General features: G+C 59.8%; 1 protein-coding gene across 1 annotated transcript in view; it reads right to left on the bottom strand.

Annotated features, from left to right (window-relative positions):
• The window catches only part of GLI2 (GLI family zinc finger 2), a 250336-nt gene that overhangs the window by 13023 nt on the left and 220533 nt on the right, over positions 1-16780 (bottom strand). The window contains exons 7-11 of the mRNA XM_014547887.1: positions 12915-13116; positions 11467-11680; positions 10468-10590; positions 7218-7352; positions 11-160 (exon numbers count right to left, since the gene is read on the bottom strand). Coding sequence (XP_014403373.1) covers positions 11-160; positions 7218-7352; positions 10468-10590; positions 11467-11680; positions 12915-13116 — 824 coding nt within the window. The remainder of the gene's footprint in view (positions 1-10; positions 161-7217; positions 7353-10467; positions 10591-11466; positions 11681-12914; positions 13117-16780) is intronic.

The following is a 16780-nucleotide window of genomic DNA, read 5'->3' as shown; positions in this document are numbered from 1 at the left end:
GGGCACTCACCGTGCACTTGTGCGGCTTCTCGCCCGTGTGCCGGCGCATGTGCACCACCAGCATGTACTGCGCCTTGAAGGGCTTCTGCTCCCGCGTGCAGGCCTGCCAGCGGCACACGAACTCCTTCTTCTCCCCGTGGATGTGCTCGTTGTTGATGTGCTGCCGGAACAAGCCCCGAAGGGGGTGAGCCCGGCCAGAGCCTCGGACCCCCTGGTGAGCGCAGGCCACCCCCACAGACCACTGCCCACTCTGTCGGGTCACCCTCCGGCCGTGCTTCCTCCTGTGGTTAGTGGCCACTAAGTGAAGACATACTGTGTGCTAATGTCTCGGCTGCATTTCCCATTTAGTCATCAAAGCGACCATCCCAGATGGTCAAAGGCGCCCCGCTCATCCCAGACGGGGCTCCGGGCTCCAGTCCATGGAGGACTCGTGGCCATGACGATGCTCCCGGCTGTGCTGCACACAGTAGGCACTAATTAACTGCAGCGAGGCAGACAGGGTGCCTGAGAAACCTCTCCCGAGCTTGCCCCTGTTGTTCCAGGTGTTTACATTAAGTTTCTGTTCTAATGGAAACGTCATTGCGTCCTGGTCTCCATCTGCGTCCTGATAACCCGTAAGATGGCGGCTTTGTCCCTTTGCACAGAGGCCCAGCTTGTTAGTGGCTGCAGGGACTGACCCCCGCGGAGGACCCTGGGACCGTGTGGCACTGCCCCTGGCACAGCACAGCCCAGGGAGGGAGCAGAGCTGCCAGCGACATGCGACTGGTGGGCAGCATGGCACTGGGACCCTGCTCGTCAGCTCGCGGCCCACTGGGGCAAATGGGGCAGAGCGAGGCAAGCAGCCACCCTGGGTGAGTGGTCCTCAGACTGTCTTGGCCAGCACTGGCCTGGGCAGGAACAGGGCTAACTTTCCTGCCTCCCTGGCCCTGCGCCCACACCTGGCCTCTGCCCTGGCCTCACCATCTGCATGGCGCCCAGAGTGGTTTCTCCTGTACGTGGAGCCACGGGCCCAGAGGCTTCCTGTCTCAGGGAACAGCACGCAGGCCTGGGCAGACCCTGGGGTTTCAGTCACCTGCTTTGATTATCTAGCCGTGGCTGCAGTCCTCCCTGAAGCAGGTGTGTCACTCACTGCCCCCGAGCTCAGTCCTCCCTGAAGCAGGCGTATCACTCACTGCCTCTGAGCTCAGTCCTCCCTGAAGCAGGCGTATCACTCACTGCCCCTGAGCTCAGTCCTCCCTGAAGCAGGCGTATCACTCACTGCCCTGAGCTCAGTCCTCCCTGAAGCAGGCGTATCACTCACTGCCCTGAGCTCAGTCCTCCCTGAACAGGTGTATCACTCACTGCCTCTGAGCTCAGTCCTCCCTGAAGCAGGCGTATCACTCACTACCCCCGAGCTCAGTCCTCCCTGAAGCAGGCGTGTCACTCACTGCCCCCGAGCTTAGTCCTCCCTGAAGCAGGTGTATCACTCACTCCCCTGAGCTCAATCCTTCCTGAAGCAGGTGTATCACTCACTGCCCCTGAGTTCAGTCCTCCCTGAAGCAGGCGTATCACTCACTGCCCCTGAGCTCAGGCCTCCCTGAAGCAGGTGTATCACTCACTGCCTCTGAGCTCAGGCCTCCCTGAAGCAGGTGTATCACTCACTGCCTCTGAGCTCAGGCCTCCCTGAAGCAGGTGTATCACTCACTGCCTCTGAGCTCAGTCCTCCCTGAAGGGGGTGTGTCACTCAGTGCCCCTGAGCTCAGTCCTCCCTGAACCAGGCGTGTCACTCACTGCCCCTGAGCTCAGTCCTCCCTGAAGGGGGTGTGTCACTCACTACCCCCGAGCTCAGTCCTCCCTGAAGCAGGCGTATCACTCACTGCCCTGAGCTCAGTTCTCCCTGAAGCAGGTGTGTCACTCACTACCCCCGAGCTCAGTCCTCCCTGAAGCAGGCGTATCACTCACTGCCCTGAGCTCAGTTCTCCCTGAAGCAGGTGTGTCACTCACTACCCCCGAGCTCAGTCCTCCCTGAAGCAGGCGTATCACTCACTGCCCTGAGCTCAGTTCTCCCTGAAGCAGGTGTGTCACTCACTACCCCCGAGCTCAGTCCTCCCTGAAGCAGGCGTATCACTCACTGCCCTGAGCTCAGTTCTCCCTGAAGCAGGTGTGTCACTCACTACCCCCGAGCTCAGTCCTCCCTGAAGCAGGCGTATCACTCACTGCCCTGAGCTCAGTTCTCCCTGAAGCAGGTGTGTCACTCACTACCCCCGAGCTCAGTCCTCCCTGAAGCAGGCGTATCACTCACTGCCCTGAGCTCAGTTCTCCCTGAAGCAGGTGTGTCACTCACTACCCCCGAGCTCAGTCCTCCCTGAAGCAGGCGTATCACTCACTGCCCTGAGCTCAGTTCTCCCTGAAGCAGGTGTGTCACTCACTACCCCCGAGCTCAGTCCTCCCTGAAGCAGGCGTATCACTCACTGCCCTGAGCTCAGTTCTCCCTGAAGCAGGTGTGTCACTCACTACCCCCGAGCTCAGTCCTCCCTGAAGCAGGCGTATCACTCACTGCCCTGAGCTCAGTTCTCCCTGAAGCAGGTGTGTCACTCACTACCCCCGAGCTCAGTCCTCCCTGAAGCAGGCGTATCACTCACTGCCCTGAGCTCAGTTCTCCCTGAAGCAGGTGTGTCACTCACTACCCCCGAGCTCAGTCCTCCCTGAAGCAGGCGTATCACTCACTGCCCTGAGCTCAGTTCTCCCTGAAGCAGGTGTGTCACTCACTACCCCCGAGCTCAGTCCTCCCTGAAGCAGGCGTATCACTCACTGCCCTGAGCTCAGTTCTCCCTGAAGCAGGTGTGTCACTCACTACCCCCGAGCTCAGTCCTCCCTGAAGCAGGCGTATCACTCACTGCCCTGAGCTCAGTTCTCCCTGAAGCAGGTGTGTCACTCACTACCCCCGAGCTCAGTCCTCCCTGAAGCAGGCGTATCACTCACTGCCCTGAGCTCAGTTCTCCCTGAAGCAGGTGTGTCACTCACTACCCCCGAGCTCAGTCCTCCCTGAAGCAGGCGTATCACTCACTGCCCTGAGCTCAGTTCTCCCTGAAGCAGGTGTGTCACTCACTACCCCCGAGCTCAGTCCTCCCTGAAGCAGGCGTATCACTCACTGCCCTGAGCTCAGTTCTCCCTGAAGCAGGTGTGTCACTCACTACCCCCGAGCTCAGTCCTCCCTGAAGCAGGCGTATCACTCACTGCCCTGAGCTCAGTTCTCCCTGAAGCAGGTGTGTCACTCACTACCCCCGAGCTCAGTCCTCCCTGAAGCAGGCGTATCACTCACTGCCCTGAGCTCAGTTCTCCCTGAAGCAGGTGTGTCACTCACTACCCCCGAGCTCAGTCCTCCCTGAAGCAGGTGTATCACTCACTGCCCCTGAGCTCAGTCCTCCCTGAAGTGGGTGTATCACTCACTACCCCCGAGCTTAGTCCTCCCTGAAGCAGGCGTGTCACTCACTGCCCCTGAGCTCAGTCCTCCCTGAAGCAGGTGTATCACTCACTGCCCCTGAGCTCAGTCCTCCCTGAAGCGGGTGTATCACTCACTACCCCTGAGCTCAGTCCTCCCTGAAGGGGGTGTGTCACTCACTACCCCCGAGCTCAGTCCTCCCTGAAGCAGGTGTATCACTCACTGCCCCTGAGCTCAGTCCTCCCTGAAGCGGGTGTATCACTCACTACCCCTGAGCTCAGTCCTCCCTGAAGGGGGTGTGTCACTCACTACCCCCGAGCTCAGTCCTCCCTGAAGCAGGTGTATCACTCACTGCCCCTGAGCTCAGTCCTCCCTGAAGCGGGTGTATCACTCACTACCCCTGAGCTCAGTCCTCCCTGAAGGGGGTGTGTCACTCACTACCCCCGAGCTCAGTCCTCCCTGAAGCAGGTGTATCACTCACTGCCCCTGAGCTCAGTCCTCCCTGAAGCGGGTGTATCACTCACTACCCCTGAGCTCAGTCCTCCCTGAAGGGGGTGTGTCACTCACTACCCCCGAGCTCAGTCCTCCCTGAAGCAGGTGTATCACTCACTGCCCCTGAGCTCAGTCCTCCCTGAAGCGGGTGTATCACTCACTACCCCTGAGCTCAGTCCTCCCTGAAGGGGGTGTGTCACTCACTACCCCCGAGCTCAGTCCTCCCTGAAGCAGGTGTATCACTCACTGCCCCTGAGCTCAGTCCTCCCTGAAGCGGGTGTATCACTCACTACCCCTGAGCTCAGTCCTCCCTGAAGGGGGTGTGTCACTCACTACCCCCGAGCTCAGTCCTCCCTGAAGGGGGTGTATCACTCACTGTCTCTGAGCTCAGTCCTCCCTGAAGCAGGTGTGTCACTCAGTGCCCCTGAGCTGGGCCGTGTGGACATGTGGGTGGTGCCCCCGGGACTTTTATGTCCCCATTTGGTCTGTGTATCTATCTGGGGTGGAAAGAGGTGGTGTTGGAGGCTCACTCAATGGTGCAGAGGACACTGCTCCTTGCTCCCTCCCACTGGGGCTTCTCCCTATAGGCAGGGAGCACAGGTCCCATCCTCCTCTTCCTCGCCCTCGGCTCCAGGCCTGTCCTGCTGTATGCCGGTCAGGCTGGGCCTACCTCCCAGGGGAAGGGGGGGGGGTGTGTGGAACATCAGGTCCTGCAGTCCCTCCTCTCCAGCCCCTCTCTTCTCTCGTTCTCAGCTCCCGCTCGCTTTCATACCCCCCTCAGCCTCTAGACCAGGGGTGGGCAAACTTTTTGACTCAAGGGCTATAATGGGTTCTTAAACTGGACCGGAGGGCCGGAACAAAAGCATGGATGGAGTGTTTGTGTGAACTAATATAAATTCAAAGTAAACATCATTACATAAAAGGGTACGGTCTTTTTTTTTTTAGTTTTATTCATTTCAAACGGGCTGGATCCGGCCCGAGGGCCGTAGTTTGCCCACGGCTGCGTCTAGACCCACACTGTCCAGTGCGCCAGTCACTCCCCACTTGTGCTCTGAGCCCCTGAAATGTGGCTGCTCCCAGCTGGGAGGGGCTGTAAGTGTAACACACCTGTTTCAAACACAGAGTGAAAAAATAAGGGATGTCAAATGTTCCAATATTTTGTTTTATATTGATTACATGTTGAAATGATAACCTCTTAGATATACTGGGTTAAATAAAATGTATCATTGAAACGAATGTCACCTGTTTCCTTTCACTGTCTCTTACGCGTTTGCTCCTACATAATATAAAGTGATGCGGGTGGCGTGCGTGGCCTGCAGGGTCTTCTCCTGGCGATGCTGCTGTGGACCTTTGAACCCCGCAAGGCTGTCCGAGCTGGACATCGAGGCCTCGTGCCTGAGTGACAGGCCCCACTGGCGGGCACGCAAACGCCAGCGTTGCTGCAAGTAAAATCTACAGCACCTTGAACTTCCAGGGGAACCTTCTCTATTAGCCTCACTTTCCATTTTTAAAGGCTTTCAAATGATGGGAATGTGCCCTGACAATGCCTCTCAGTTTTTCTTATTGGTTTACTTAGCAACAAATTGTTCATCATTGACTGAGGGCTCCAGCCCGCCTGTGCGCCTGCCGCCATCCATCTTCCCGGGAAGCAGACAGAGCTGGTGAGGTGCCGGCTCCCCCTCCCAGGGGCTGGCTCTTCTGGGGCAGGCGGAGGCGATCACCTGCAGCCGCAGGGACAGCCCAGGCACAGGCGGGAGCCTGCAGCGGGAGCCCTCCTTCCCGTCTGGACCCCTCTGCCTTCCTTTGAGGAATCCCTCCCTGCTCCTTGGGGCCAACTCACTCATTACTGAGCTCATCTTGTCATCCTGGTCTCACTCTGCCCGGCCCCTGCCAGGCCCAGGCGCCGCCCCTTCTTCCTCTAATCGAATCTGATCTGTCCCATAACTCAGCTCCCATGTCCCTTCTCCACCTTGGACTCCTTGACGCAGAGAGTATAGATAAGACCCTGCCTTACAGGTTCTACGCCAGCTGGGTGATGGTCTGCTAGCTAGGACATCTGTCTCCTGAATGAGAATGTGGGAAGAAAAACCCAAACACAAGAGAAGCCCACAGCACTGGAGAGCAACTGTGGCACAGATGGAGGAAGCGGAGGGGGTGGACGGTGCTCTCAACCTGAGCTCCCAGCGCTGGGGAGAAGGACGCTCACTCGGGGTGGCTCCTGGGTGCGGGCACGCGTGTGCATGTGCGTGTGCGTGTGCGCCCCCCTGACAATCACGCTGCTAGTTTAGTGTGGGGCTCATCTTTACAGACACTCATTCACCAGGAGCGTGTGCTGGGATGGGGTGTGGGGGCTTGTTCTTGAATTTAAGTTCTCTTCCGGGTGGAGAAGAGAGGCGCTCGGGGCTGGCATGAGGACAGGGAGAAGGAGGCAGAGGGGCGACCAGGCATGGGCTGCGCTCTCTGCTAAGTGGTTACGCTGGGGTCATATTCCATCTCCACACCCCTGTGCAGTAGGACTCACCCCACACAGGAGGAACTCTGCGGCTCACAGAGGCTGAGTGGCCTGTTCTCACCTGTTTAGACTCGCTGCCTGTGGTTTGAAGCCTGGTACCTCCACGCTGAGCCCCACGCCTGCTCCTCCCACTGCACAAACTGCCCCGCGGCCGCCACAGCAGGTGCCGCCATCGAAGAGCTTACGGTGGGACCAAGACAAGGGCGCACCCTGACGGGCACCCAGATCAGGAGGTCTTCTCTGGCCTGCTGCTCTGCCAGTACCAGGCATGTTCACGCAGCCCCTGATCGGGCGGAGACAGCCACCTGCACCTGTGCGGGTCGCTAAGCACTGCCTCCAAGCAGAAATGGCCAACTCTGTCCTCCACCGGAGGAACTTCCTTCAGGTTTCGGGGCAGGATCGCTCTTACTCTGCCATGCCGGCCGGCTTAGCGGACCTCACTGCCCCCTCTGCATTGGTTGCCAGGACCCTCAGGAAAAGGGTTTACCAATGAGCTACAGCTCAGAGGACTTGGCTTTGCATACTAACTGGACTCCTGACTCCCTTTTATTGCTCATTTCCCCTGAATTGTCCTGTTTCCTTGTTTTTCTTCTAATCTCTTGTACTGCATATGTACTTGTAAGCCCCCTCTTAGACACAGGCCTGGATAAGGAATCATGCTGCCCACTTGCGAGGACACGGCACCCCTGGGAGCCTCCTCCTCCATCCCCTCCTCTGTCTGGGGCCTGGCAGGCTGCAGGCTCCCTGGGCCCAGGCCATGGCCCCGCTGGGTGACGGGGCCGGGAGGCTTACATGCACCAGCTGCTCCTGCGTGTCATACTCCTTGGTGCAGTCCTCCCAGTGGCAGTTGGTCTCGTAGATGACCACCTCCGCCTCCTGCTTGCAGTCGTCCCTGTCCAGGTCTTCCTTGAGGTCAGCCAGCTGCTCCTGGGGAGGAGCAGATCATACCCCTGAGCCTCGTCCAGCAGCCAGCCCTGCCCAGAGGCTGCCGTCAGCTCTGCACAGCCTGTGCCAAGGCCCCGGGCTGTGCAGGTGCACACACAGGCACGCGCACACACACCGGCTTTCCCAGCCCCTCCTCAGCGGGCTCCTGCCCATGACTCTCCCGTCACACAGCCGTCCTGGGCCCCTCCCTCCTCTCTATGCCAACTTGTCATCACCAAGGCATCTCGCCACATCGTGAGTCAACTGACATGGCGAGGAGAGCAGGAGCCAGCAGGCAGTGGCTTTGCTGTTTGGCTTGGTTTCCCCTGCGAGGAGCCTGGTGGGCTCACAGGCCCTGGGGTGGGGCATTTTAGTCACAGGATCTGCTCTCCACAGAGGCAAGAGAAACCCAACAGGCATCTGGCCTGGCCCTCCAGGCCTCTCACTTTCCTACTGTCCTCTCCTCCCAGGCACCCAGCACACCTGGATTCGAACCCAGGGCAGCGCTCGGCTGGGTGAACATGCTCGCATGTCCTCCCAGCAGTGGATCCATGGAACAGCCTGCAATGGGGGCTTTCTTCCCGCGCTGCAGTCAGAAAGGAGGCTCGGAGGGCTCCTCGCCCTCCCAGACACACAGCGAGTGTGGAGGCCTGGACTTGGACTCCAGCCCACCCTTCCCCTGCATGGAGCCCACACGTGCCCATTTCAAGGTGACAGGCCTCCACCCAGTCACAGGTGCTTCAATTCAAAGGGTACAACACGTTTTACTCCAAAACCAGCAATAGACTGAGCATAAATCAGCGCCACTGCCTGGGAGGGAACGGGAGCTGGTGGAAGGGAGGCACTTGAGCCCCGGGCGGGAGGAAGGCCCAGGAAGAGCTGCAGAGGACGTCAAGGGCTCCCGGCTCCGCTGCCTCCCGATGTTCCACTGGCCTGCCTGCCGGGCAGGCTTCGAGCAACGCCAGGCAGAGCGGCGTTAGGATGACCTGCTTCCCATTCAGACTACCTACCACTGGCACAGATGTCCTGTCTTTCAAAACAGCCTCTGGGGCAAACATTATAGCTCAGGCTGACGGGGAGACCTCTCCCCACAGTCAAGAGCCCCCCAAGACTCCAGACACTCAGTCTCACTCCTCACACTGCTCTGTGGCTAGGGGTGACATCAGCACCCCGGCCCCTGCGGCCGGGGACCGGCCCTCCTGGCCGCCCTCGGTTGTTTGTGAATGCACCTTCCAATCAACGCACGTGTTCAATGCATGCGCTCTGAAAAGGAAAACGAGGTGTAGTGCAAGAAGCCCGCCGGCAGCTCCTGCAGAATGCCCCTGCCTGACTCCTTAGAAAGGGGGGCCACGGGGCCTCCTGGTGCCCGCTCCGCCCTCACCCTCGCAGGAGACCTGGACCCGGACTGCATGCTCTGTTGATTCAGAGAAGAGGCTGCGGGGACAGGCGTGTGGACGGGGATGGCGGGGCGGCGGTGCACCCGGCCCCCAGGGCACGCTGGGTGTCTTCCTAGCCCACAAGTTTGAGGCTGAGGCAGGGAGGGAGGCTGGGCTGCGTTTTGTGCCAAGGGAGAGCATGCCCACCCACCTTGCAGGAGCCGGGTCACTGAATCAGGACAGAGTGACACGGTGACAACCTCCTCATGATAAATGGCTCTCCTCCTTCACAAATGAGGAGCCCAGCTGGGAAGGCAAGAGGGCTTACGGGGCCCTGAGCTGGAGGGGACGGGGCGGGGGAGCTCCCTGTGCTCAGTGTGGCCTCCACCCGCCCTCGCTGCTCCCCGTGCTGCTCCCCGTGCTGCTCTCCCCAGGACGTGTGCCTCCCTCATCCATTCCCACCGCCCGATGAGGGCCGCCCCGTGGAAGCCACGCATCACACTAAGAGGCTTCGGCGTCAGCGAGGGGAGAAGCATTTGTCACCAGCCCCTCTGTCTGCCTGACAATAACAGAACCCAATATTTCATAAAAATTAAGTGCCCGGAGCATGCCCAATGGCTCACAGTCTGATAAAGGATGGCGTGACAGAGGCAGGGAGGCAGGGACAGCGGGCCTGAGCACCGCTGGTGTCAGCGCTGTGACAGGGTAGTAACGGATGGAGGCCAGGCCACCGTGAGAGACGGGGTGGGAGGCCCGTCTGCGCGGTCAGCACTCACCCCGAGCCCTTCCCCCACAGCCTCTGCTGCAAGAGCTGGACTGTCTGCCTGTCCTCTCGGATGCTGGACCAGGAGGCAGGGTCTCCCGAGGGACCTGCACAGGGTCTCAGCCCCGCAGGACCACCCTGGCTGTGGGTCGCTCCGTCCCTCACCTTCCCTGTCCTTCCCCGTCACCACACACTCATTCCCTCACATGTGCATGGAGTCCTTGGAAACTAGATTTCACAGTTACCGTGCACCAGGCCCGGTGTAAACCCTGATGGCCAGGAACCAAACCAGACCCTTCCCTGAGAGGGCCACCTCCCACAGCACCCGGTGCAGTGCAGGAGGCAGCAGAGTGACCCGGGGCTAGGCTGGGCACCTAGCTCTGCAGGAGGGTCAGGAAAGGCTGAAGTGGCAGTGAAGGGGGCAGGGCTCCAGGGGGAGGGAGCCGCTGGACAGGAGCCTGAGCCATCAGGGGACATGAGCACCTCGGGCTTGTGCTGCATGAGGGTGAGGGGAGTGGTGGGGGCGAGACAGCTGCAGCCCCATATCATCCATTCACTTATTCTGATGACATGTTAGAGAGAGGAAGGGAGAGAGAAGAAGGGAGAGAAACACTGGTTGCCTCCCATATTAGCCCCAACCGGGGACTGAACCTGAAACCCAGGTATGTACCCTGACGGGGAATCGAACCAGTAACCTTTCGGTGCATGGGATGACACTCAACCAACCTAGCCACTCCCGCCCGGCAATTCAGGGTGTGTCTGACGAGCCTGTAAGGTGCAGGGTGCTGGGGACACAGCTCTGGTCCTCCCTGAGCTCAGGACTGTCCGCCCCGCCCACCCTGGCTCAGTCATTTGCTCATTGGTTCATGCAGGCAGCCACCTGCTCATCCTTCACCAGCAGGGGCTCAGGCCCAAGGCTGCTGACCCCGCGGACGAGTCCTGGCCCAGCCTGGAGACGTGAGGGTGGCGGGCAGGTTACCTGCGTCAGGGTCACCGGGGAGGCTGGTCGCAGGCCCTCGGCCTCCGTCTTGACCTTGCTGCGCTTATGGATGACGATGGGGTTCACGGTGCTGCTCACAGCCGACTCGCTGTTCTGCTTGCTCTGAAGGGGTGCAGAGGAGAGCCTGTCACTGGGGGCAGGGGGGACACCCCAAACCTCTGGACCCTCCCCACACAGCCTATCTGGGCCAACCCTTGTGTTTGGAGTGGGAGAAACTGAGTCCTTCCAGCTTAGTCCCCAGACAGGGGCACAGCCAGGAGAGAGCCCGGACGGCCTGCCAGCAGCTCGAGCCACGCCCACGGCGGCGGAACAGAGGCCTCTCTCTGGGAAGGGGGCTCGGAGGACTGGGTGGAAGGGGGAGGGACTGAGAAGCAGGGGTTCACGGGGATGTACCGCACAGCACAGGGAATACAGTCAATGACATTGTAATAACTATGTATGGCGCCAGGCGGGTGCTGGAAACATCGGGGATCACTTTATAAAGTATATGATTACCTAACCACTATGCCGTATACCCAAAATTAATACAAAATAATACTGAATGTAAACTGTAATTAAAACATAAAATTAAAGAATTTTTTAAAAAGATGGTCTTTGGTGAATCCATGCTCCAAAACTAAACTGCACGATATTACTATTCATTAATCCATTTCATATTCTGGGCCCGGAGCACCTACACTGTGCTGACTGTGAATTCTAGGCTTCCCCGTCTACTTACCTGTCTACTGCGCAGGCGACATCAGAACTGAGGCTGGGCGCTGCCCACAGGAGTGGGAGCGGTGTCAGGACCCCTCCCAGGCCTCCCACCCAGCCTCATGCAGCCCAGGCCTTTCAGTCATGTGGCCTCTCCACAGAAGGCACCCCGAGCCACACCCGCACCCCGAGTCCTCCCGCACGTTGCCAGTGTGAGATGGGGACCGCCAGCCCTCATGGAGTCGGAGCATCAGTGGGCCCGCTCCGTGCCCTGCACCCGCCTACCTGGCTGGCGTCGTTCAGACAGTTGCTGCTGCTGCTGAGCTGGGTGGGCGTGGTGCTGATGGAGGTGAGGGCCATGGGCTGCTGGGCCAGGAAGGTGGGGGAGGGCTGGATCAGGGGCGGTGTGTGTCCGAAGGCCGAGCCCAGGCCCCTCTGCTGGCTCAGGATCTGCTGGTAGGCCACGGGGTTGATGGGATGGGGGAAGGTGAAGGCTGGGCTGCAGAGAAGAGCAGACGAGGTGGTGGAGCGGAGGAGAGGGAGGGGGGCCAGGGCTCTGTTAGGCCAATACTTCCTGGGCAGAGAAGGCCTTGCCCAGGGATAGGATGGGCATGTGCTCACCTCACCATCACCACGGCTCTGCCTCACTCCGAACCAGCAGTGGCTCTCCACTGCGCCATCCCAGGCCTCGCCTTTCATGCTTAGCCTCCAGACCCTGGCCCAGGGGCAGCCTTCACCCTGGCAGGTTGGCCCCCAGATTCCGTCCCACCCCACCCTGGCCCTTCACGGCTCTGGCGCGCAGTGCACCCCTGCTCTCTACGAGCCCCACTTGGCCTCCGAACCCCTTTCTAAGTCCTCGTCCAGGAAGTGAGCCCTGAGCCCTCAGGGGCACAGCCCCCTCTTCTTCCCCTCCTACTGCACTTGGGTCTACACGGCCACTCGCACTAGCCTCTTTCCTGAAGAGGCCACTGAAGGAAGAAGATGGCCCGAGGCTGAGCGTAAAGGAGCTGTGGCTCACCCCTGCTCCCTCAGATCCCACCCCGACGGAGGGCGGGGATTGGCGGCCGTGTCCTGAGAGGCCCTGCGGACAGTATAGTGTGGGCCTCCTGGAAACGGGGCCCCAGGCCCCGTCATCCTCAGGTGACCGCAGCCACGGCTGGCAGCCTCATGGGACGGAAGCTAAGCCAGCTGACACCCTGACCCTCAGAGATGACAAATGCCTGCTGTTTAGGCCGCCGAGTTTAGAAGGAATCTACTGTGCAGCAAAGACAGCGGATGTCTGTTACCACTTCTACTTCTGGGTCCTGGGCCGAGCTCTCCCAGCAGTCCCAACACCTCTGGCCTCTCGGGATGCGCAAGGGGAGCACATGGTGTCAGCCGAGTCCTCAAACAGAGGGGCTGGGCTAGTGGCGTTGACGAGGTTGGGGTGTGCCATGCGGTGGCCACGTGGGAGCCTGCTGCCAGCCAGAGACTCACTCACATGGCCCCGGTCAGTGTCACTCACCCTGTGTGCCCCCAAGCGGGTCCGGGACCTGGCTGCCCCACGGCACTCCCTTAAATACTAGGAACGTCACCTTTGACTTCGGGACCGAATCTTTCAGGACAGGCCCGCCAGAAATTGTGTTTGGGGCATGAAGTCCTGTCTTTCTTCTCTGGTGAAAGCGCTGACCCTCCCTACTTGGTCCCCAGTCCAGCTCCCAACTCCCAGCCCTCCGCTTGCTGGCTGGGCTCACCTGAGGGTGCCCGCCGACAGGTGCCCGTAGGAGCCGCTGGCGGCGGAGCTGCTGCGAGAGTTGTTGATGTAGGCCACCAGCGAGTTGGGGGAGGTCCGGATCATCCGCTGCAGGTCCAGGCTGGCATCCGACAGCGGGGAGATGGACAGCGCCCGCTTTCGGCTCAGGCGGGGCGTCACCCGTGGGCTGGAGAAACGCGACACTGTGGGACAGCCAACCCAAGGCACATCAGCAAAACGTGTTTGGGGGGGTGAGGGGGCAGGTGGACTGCAGGTGAAGGACAGCTCTGCCGTTCTCCAGTGGTGGCCTTTTGGGCCAGGGCTTAGCCACTTTCAGCCTCAGTTTGCTCATCTATAAAATGGACTGATCCACACGAGGTGTGGTGCGGATTTAAGAAGCACAGGTCAGATGCTTGAGTGAATCCGAGCACTGAATACCGTCAGCACCCTTCCTGTTCGGGATGCAGGGACCAGCTAGACCCACCAGTGCCTGACGCAGGACAGGCAAGTGCACAGGGTCTGTGAACCACCCATGGGGCCAGCACCAAATGGTTGCCGGTTCGATTCTCAGTTGGGGCACATACCTGGGTTGCAGGTTCAATCCCCAGTTGGGGCATGTATGGAAGGCAACGTATCGATGTTTCTCTTTCACATTAATGTTTCTCTCCCTCTCTCTCTAAGCATGTCCTCTGGTGAGGATTAAAAATAAAACAAAGGGCCTGGCCAGTGCCCAGAAGCCCCTCTGTCTGTCCAGACCCACCCAAGCTGGCCTGACCTCTAAAAGGCAGCTCAGTCTTCCTAGTTTTGAGTATTTGCTATTCATGTAAATGAAATTATAAATACTATTTGATCCAGCTTCTTCATCCAGCGCTAGTTTGTGAGATTGCTCTGCACTGCTGTGTGTGGCAGTCACTGGCTTTTCCATTGTTGTAGAAAATTCCATCGCGTGACTCTGTGGCCAGGGTAGCCTGGTATGTCCCTGGGGGAGAGGTCTGAGCCTGTCTGAGCAGGCACCACGAGCAGGGCCAGGCTGTGGGGAGCACAGCATGGGGGGGCAGGGCCAGGCCATGGGGAGCACAGCACGGAGGGGCCAGGCCATGGCGTGGGGAGCACAGGGTGTGTTCAAGCAGCCAGTGGGGTTGTCTACAGGCCACCCCTCCAACCCGGGGCCACTGACTGGAGGACGGGGGGCAGGGGCCAGCAGGGCACAGGGAGAGGCTGTTCCACACAGGTATCCAAAATGCAGGGCACAGCGGCCACAGAATTGACATGCACCTGCTGAGTGCTGGGCACTTCTCACGCCTCCCTCATCCCCTCACCACAGCCCTGGACTAGGGGACCCCTTTTCACGGAGGACACCGGGCTCCGGAGAGTCTGGACAGGGTGGAAACCCTGGTGTGTGGAGACGTGTCCAGTGATGTCACACCATTTCTAGGCCGCTGTGTTGTCCAGAGGGGACCCAGGGTCCCGCCTGGGGTGGGGCTGCAGGAGGAGCTGTCTGGAGCCAGGGCCGGAGAGCCCCGGGGCAGGGAGCCCCAGCAGGGGCAGGTCCTCCGCCCACCCTGCAGTTATGTATGAACAGCAGTCTCGCCTGACTCCCGGGAGATACACGCCAGGACTCCCAGGGGATGCCTGCGAGGGATAGGGCACACCCTACACACACTTGTAAGTGTTAAGTAGTTTCATCACGCCAGGACTCCCAGGGGATGCCTGCGAGGGATAGGAGCACACACACACTTGTAAGTGTTAAGTAGTTTCACCTTCATAAGCACCCTATACGGAAGGGGCTGTTATTAGCCTCATGGTACAAATGACAAAACATTTGTCCCCGGCAGCCTTGGCAGAGAAACAGACGGGAAGGGGGAAGGCAAGTAGATGGCCACCAAAACCACCCACCTCACAGCTTCTGCTCAGGGTGGGGAGGTGAGGTATCCTGGGAGGGTGCTCCTGGCGGGGTGGGGTGGACACACACACCATGTGGGGGCCCATAGCCTGTGCCAGCCGGCCACACAAACCTGATGCTTTGTGGCTGCCTTGGCGCATGCTACTCAGCCTCCACGAGCCTCGCTTTGCCGGTCTGCACATGGGGGCAGTGTGCCTGGCTTGCAGGGCTGTCATGAGAACACATGGAGCGTAGGAAGGGTCGTGCCTAAAACCCAGCAGAGCGTCCACAGGGGGACTGTGAGTTGATTCAGCTTCGTCAGGGGCCAGGAGGACTGGTGGGCAGGGTGAGCCCAGAGTGATGCCTGGGGCAAAGGACAGCGCATCTCGAAAGGATGACGGGGCCACCCCGCAGCACAGGGTCCCTACACACTCGCTCACCTGCCCGTTCGGGCATCCGCTAGCCTCTTCGTTCTTATTCACCGAGTCACACCGCGCCAGCCCTCACTTTAAAGGGAACTCAGAGTAAGAACAAAAGCGTTAGGAGCTGCTGGCAAAGGGGGAGATGTGTGTGGGGAGACAGCACATCATGTAAAGCAGAAATACACACATCTTTGTGATACAATTTTACAAAAATGTTTTGCTAATATTTGGATTTCCACCCTCTCTTGCGCCCTTAACAAGAGGAAACAGGCCAAATCTGACAGTGATATTCATCTCCGTTATTCCCCCCCCTCGAGGGAAATGTGTTTATTAATGTGCCTCTTCCCTTGATAAATTACTAAACAGAAAGAAAAGCCTGGCACTCATTTCCCGTGGCTTCTCCTGTGATTTATGACCAGAATTGGTGGAGCCGCTGCATCCGCTCATCTGTGGATGCGCCCGTCCTGATGTCCGACGGCCTCCGGGCGACCAGCCACAGCCTACCCTAACCTAGGCGGGCCCGACGCTGCCCATTCCAGCCGCCGCTCACGTCTAGACCCTGTCTCACCACTAGTTCTTTCTTCTGCTCATTCATGTGTTTGTTCTTCACCCAGCAGACCCTTGCGCAGTGTTGACAGTATGCCGGGCAGCGGCTGGAGGCCGCGGGGTCTGCAAGCAAGGAGGACCCCCGGCCTGTGCTCCTGGAGCTCAGCTTCCAGGTGCGACATGGGAATGCTGGCTACCCGCTAGCAGGGTTTGTTAGGTGCCACCTGTGCTGGGTTGGCCCAGGTGGTCCCGAGTGCTCAGGGGGTGGCTGCATTCCCCGGGAAGGCCAGGAAGGGCAGGAGATGTGGGAACAGCCCTGGACCCAGGCGACCCAGGTTCCTATCTGGCCCGGTAGCTCTGAACTGGGTGGCTTTGGGTGAGTCACTGAAGCTCTCTGAGCTGGCCCCCCACCTGTAAGACAGGCCAACAGCACCTACCTCCGGGTGGCTGTGGGCTACTGACCAGCGTATCCATAGCTCTGGGTGGACCGCCTCTGGACCCAGGAACCTGGGCTGAGGGCGGCCAGAGGGATGCAGGGATCCGAAGGACCCAGGAGCCATTTTTGCTCCAGATGCTACTGTCGTCAGCACTGGGCTGGGACACACCCTCCCTGGGGACAGCGGGCCGTGCCCTGTGGCAAGCTCCTGGGCCCTGAGTCCTCGGTGGTGGGGGGTCCTCCTGCACAGCCCACTCTCACCCAGACCTGTTCTGGACTCACTGAGGAGAGGCTCTAAGGACATCCAGCTGAGGACCTGGCCCTGCCCACTGAGCTGCCCGCAGCCCCTCACCACCCTGATGGGGTGAAGAGGGGGCCTGGGCTTCGCAGCCTGACCAGCCCCGGGTCTTGCTTCTGTGATGTGGGGCTCCAGCTCAGCTTCCTCACCTGTAAAGTGACTTCAGAAGGCTTGTCTCACAGGGCTGTTGGCGCAGGTCTAGCAGGTGGCCCGCATGCCTCACTAGCTGCGCCTGAGCACGGCAGCCTGCCCCCAGACCCCGGCCAGGCCTCTCCTCGGCCTC

The sequence above is a fragment of the Myotis brandtii genome, unplaced genomic scaffold (assembly GCF_000412655.1).
Source record: "Myotis brandtii unplaced genomic scaffold, ASM41265v1 scaffold488, whole genome shotgun sequence".
NCBI lineage: Eukaryota > Metazoa > Chordata > Mammalia > Chiroptera > Vespertilionidae > Myotis > Myotis brandtii.
Note: the sequence above shows the minus strand (reverse complement) of the source record. Positions and strands in the feature narration are given on the sequence as shown.